At 41.0% G+C, this 4,118-nt stretch overlaps 1 protein-coding gene across 1 annotated transcript in view; it reads left to right on the top strand.

Annotated features, from left to right (window-relative positions):
* Positions 1–3,606, top strand: part of si:ch211-11k18.4 (uncharacterized) — a 9,628-nt gene extending 6,022 nt beyond the window's left edge. The window contains exons 6-12 of the mRNA XM_032538711.1: positions 536–696; positions 1,140–1,238; positions 1,411–1,556; positions 2,004–2,175; positions 2,280–2,392; positions 2,700–2,784; positions 3,072–3,606. Coding sequence (XP_032394602.1) covers positions 536–696; positions 1,140–1,238; positions 1,411–1,556; positions 2,004–2,175; positions 2,280–2,392; positions 2,700–2,784; positions 3,072–3,131 — 836 coding nt within the window. The 3' untranslated portion in view covers positions 3,132–3,606. The remainder of the gene's footprint in view (positions 1–535; positions 697–1,139; positions 1,239–1,410; positions 1,557–2,003; positions 2,176–2,279; positions 2,393–2,699; positions 2,785–3,071) is intronic.
* Positions 3,607–4,118: the final 512 nt, after the last annotated feature.

The following is a 4,118-nucleotide window of genomic DNA, read 5'->3' as shown; positions in this document are numbered from 1 at the left end:
AAAAAGGACAAGTTTGTGAACGGGCAACACCGATTTTGATAAAGAACAACTAAACACGTTAAGCACTTGACCTTTTAAAGCTGGTGTTGTGACACAGAGTTATTTTAAATGGTATTGTATAGATAATATGAGATAAGTGGAGCAACATTTGTTGATTCTGTGATTCTTCCAATGTGAAATACTGGCCATGGTTATTAGTGAGCTTTTTCCAGGTTAACTGATTCTCTTACCACTTCCTTTGTGAGCTAACTTTTGTTTTTTGAATGTTGAACTTTGAGTTATGATGAAACTGACAGGAAACAAAAGTCTGTCTAAATGAGAAGCAAATAAAACACTTGAAGACCTTAACAAAATTCTAAAGAAGAAAAGTTCCTAAAGAATAATACTATTCTGTATACTTAATGTTCGCTCATACTTTCATTACTATGAATTTTATTAAAATAAGAATATATTGATGCAACAGGCAATTTGTAACAGGGGGTTCAATCGGTTTATATAATAATATAATATTAATCCTTCCCACTGTCACTGTCAGGTGATCTCTGTGACCTGATTCTGGTCTTCTTTGACCCAATGGGTCAGGCTCTGTGCAAGCGCACCCTGAACATTGTGGAGAACCTGAATGAGAAACACGGGGATCGACTGCGTTTTTACCTGAGCAAGGCTGACGAGGCCGGGGGGGAGTCGGACAGACAGGTATGAACAGCAACCACTCAGTTTTTAAAAGCATGAACTTTGAAGAAAAATACATAGCCCACTCTCCTAATAGGAACTGCTTTGTAGAAGTTGAAAATGGACTTTCCACATGTATAACAATTTAAAAAACGTACACTGACATTGTCAGGCTGAGGCCTCTCCAGGAGGAACGGAAACCTAAAATAGAACAAGCCCTCCTTCATGTTTTTTCCCTCCTGGCGTTTTCCACATTATTTGTGGGTAGTTTAGAGCTGCTGCTGCTAAGTGTCTTCACCATTGCAGATTTTAAAGTATGCACGAATACAGAACACACAAGTAAATGGACAATCCCGTTCATAAGATATAGTATTCTTTTTAACAGAACTACTAGATATTGTCTCTGTATACTCAAATGGAGTACTCTGTCCCTCTGACTTTTGTGTTTTTGTGACTGGCTGTCTCAGAGAGTAATGATGCAGATTGTCCAGGAGCTCTGCAAGCGACCGGGACTCAACAAATGTGGTTTCGACATGCCCACCATCTACATTCCTAATCCAAATAAGGTAAAGGTTGCACTAATATTTAGCTCTAGGCAATTGTACACTTTCTAGGCTCTTGTCTCTGCTCCTTCCATTCCAATTAGTGTAAAGATGGGAAATATATACTAAAACATAGTATATAAATATAATGTTTCTGATGGGTGCACATTGTAATTTTTCTTGTTTTTGGTCTCAGCCAAGTCGCTGTGTAAACCAGATCGAGGAGGTGTGTCGCGCCATCGAGAAAACCATTAACCAGACCGTCCAGAATACACTCAACTCCCTGGAGAGGGACTGTGAGCTCATCAGCGAGGCCATCACCGATACGCTGAGTAACGACAGGTAACTCACAGACACCCTCAGTGCTACAGAATACCATACTGTTTCAGTCCTTTCACAATGACATGCTTTATTGATGCAGTAGTAAAAAAATGAAGTACACAGTATTTAACTAGATTCTAGAGCAATGTGTGCAGGAGTTAGGTGAGATTACTTTCTTTGCATTTTTACAGTTTCATTGACTCCCATTTATCCCGACTGTAAACCTAATCCTGTGTAGATGTTCCAGATAAGTGATGTTAAGGAAAAACTCAGGAGCAGCACAAATAATATTCATATAAGTGAAGAATGTTTGGGAGACATTTATAACTTACACAAAAGAATTGATTGAAATCTCAGTTGAGGACAAACTAGGATTACACAGTACAGTGTGAGTGCCATCCTAGGTTGCCGGGCGGGGGATGTCCGTTATGCCCTCAGGAGTATAACCCTGACCCTCTGCTCTCACAGGGAGACCAGTGTTAGGAACCGGCGGGCGCGCTGTAAGAGCTGCTTGCTGACTCTGCTGGGCTTCACCATCCCTCTGGCTCTCATGGCGCTACTGGTGCTGGGCCTTTTGTCCAAGGAGCTGCTGGAGGTGGCTCTGGGCCGCGATGGCACAGAGACACTCTCACTCTACCTGGTGAGCGTTCAAGGGTGTCCACCATTGTACTGTTGTGTTGTAGTCCTTGTCCACATGTAAAACCGTCAAGTCGGATTTTTTTTAGCTGCTCTTGTAACCTACAGGCTCCCGCAGTGAAAATGTTTGACTCCCTCTCCATGGAGCAGCAGCTTTACGGCTGTTGCGGAATGGTCCTTCTCTCCTTCCTCCTACTCATCATCTCACGCTTCTCCTTCAGGTAGGAGAAAAATATCCACGATCCCTCACAGCAGTCAGTCGGGTGATGCTGAATCTGCCGCTTTACTGTTACTGTAAAGTCACCATTTTCATTTATAGTAATATTGTTTTATTTTATGTAAAAACAAAACAACAAAAAACGTGGTCCTAATTTACCCCCCTTCATGGAATCAAGAAGATCATCTGTTAAGAAGTGGCATGCAATTTGGACTCAGGCTGGATTTTCAGTACTGCCCTTGAGCAACTTTCACATTTTTTCAGCGTGTTTGTTAATAACACGTCATCACATTCCCTTTAATCTTTTGCAGGACTCAACCAACGCTGTCAGGCAAACAGAAAAGGCAACTGCAGGAGAAGCTGGAGTACGTTCAGGAGGTGGTCAAGACCAAAAAGGTATTGTGTGTGTGTGTGTGTGTGTGTGTGTGTGTGTGTGTGTGTGTGTGTGTGTTTGTGTGGTGTGGTGTGTGTGTGTGTGTGTGTGTGTGTGTGTGTGTGTGTGTGTGTGTGTGTGTGTGTGTGTGTGTGTGTGTGTGTGTGTGTGTGTGTGTGTGTGTGTGTGTGTGTGTGTGTGTGTGTGTGTGTGTGTGGTGTGTGTGTGTGTGTTGTGTTGACTCTGAAATGACACTGGCAATCAGAAAGGCAGTATAGGAGTGCTTTAACTGTCTTTTCTTTCCCTCTAGAAAAAGCTGTATGAAGAATACCTTCGCCAGAGTGTCAGCGACCAGGACATGGACTTGTAAAGAAAGACAGATGTACGCAATGATTCAGCATCCCTGCACTGCCGACACTGGACCGAATGAAATAAAACCTTTGCCAAGGTTTCACACCAGCCGTCATGTCACTCTGACCAATTAATGTTGTTGATATGTGCAGATGTCAGTTATAAGCACATGGTACACACCTAGAAGCCCATCCAAGATCTGGTGCTTTGGATACTGTAAAGCCTATTTACTTAGTAAAACCACACTACCTGCAGATAATTAGTGTTTAAAAATGAGCCTTTGTTACTGATCATATTTGTTGTGAGCATTTCTATACATGTATTTGTGCCTCTGCTCCAGTCAAAGGAATGCAGGCTTCTACCACTTTAAGATATTTGCAAACTATTTATAATATTCCTTTATCAGATAAATTGTATTTTGGTTAAAATCGCATATAGCACTGGTACACCTGAGTTGCTTTGTATAAGAACTTTCACCAGTATTTTATACAGGACTTTGGCTGCTTGGTGTCATGAAGTTATTCCTTTGGTATTAATCCACTTCAAATCATGAATGTCTATGTTAGCTAATATGTAGAATATTCAATAATCTGCACAACTTTTATTTAAGTAAATATCCAGCAATTAATCATGTCACCATTTTACTTGTTACAAAATCAAATTTTTGTAATTCCCTGTGCTACATTGTGACCATGTTTTGATTACAAATGACTTAAATAAAGAAAAACAGTGTTCATTATAGGCGGTGAAGAGGCTCTTAAGTTTGAGTTCAGAGGTTGAGATTTTTGGTACAAGAAATTAAACAAATCTTGTGCATTTGCTTTGTACTTCGAAATTCCCTGACTCTTGGGTTGGATTAACATTTCTCAGGAACAGGCATGAAGATCTTTAAAGGTCCCATGACATGGTGCTCTTTGGATGCTTTTATACAGACCTTAGCGGTCCCCTAATTCCAGATCAGCCCATCTGAGCTTTCATTTCCTCAAAGGCAGAGCAGGATACCCAG

This window comes from Etheostoma spectabile, chromosome 15 (genome assembly GCF_008692095.1).
Source record: "Etheostoma spectabile isolate EspeVRDwgs_2016 chromosome 15, UIUC_Espe_1.0, whole genome shotgun sequence".
NCBI lineage: Eukaryota > Metazoa > Chordata > Actinopteri > Perciformes > Percidae > Etheostoma > Etheostoma spectabile.
Note: the sequence above shows the minus strand (reverse complement) of the source record. Positions and strands in the feature narration are given on the sequence as shown.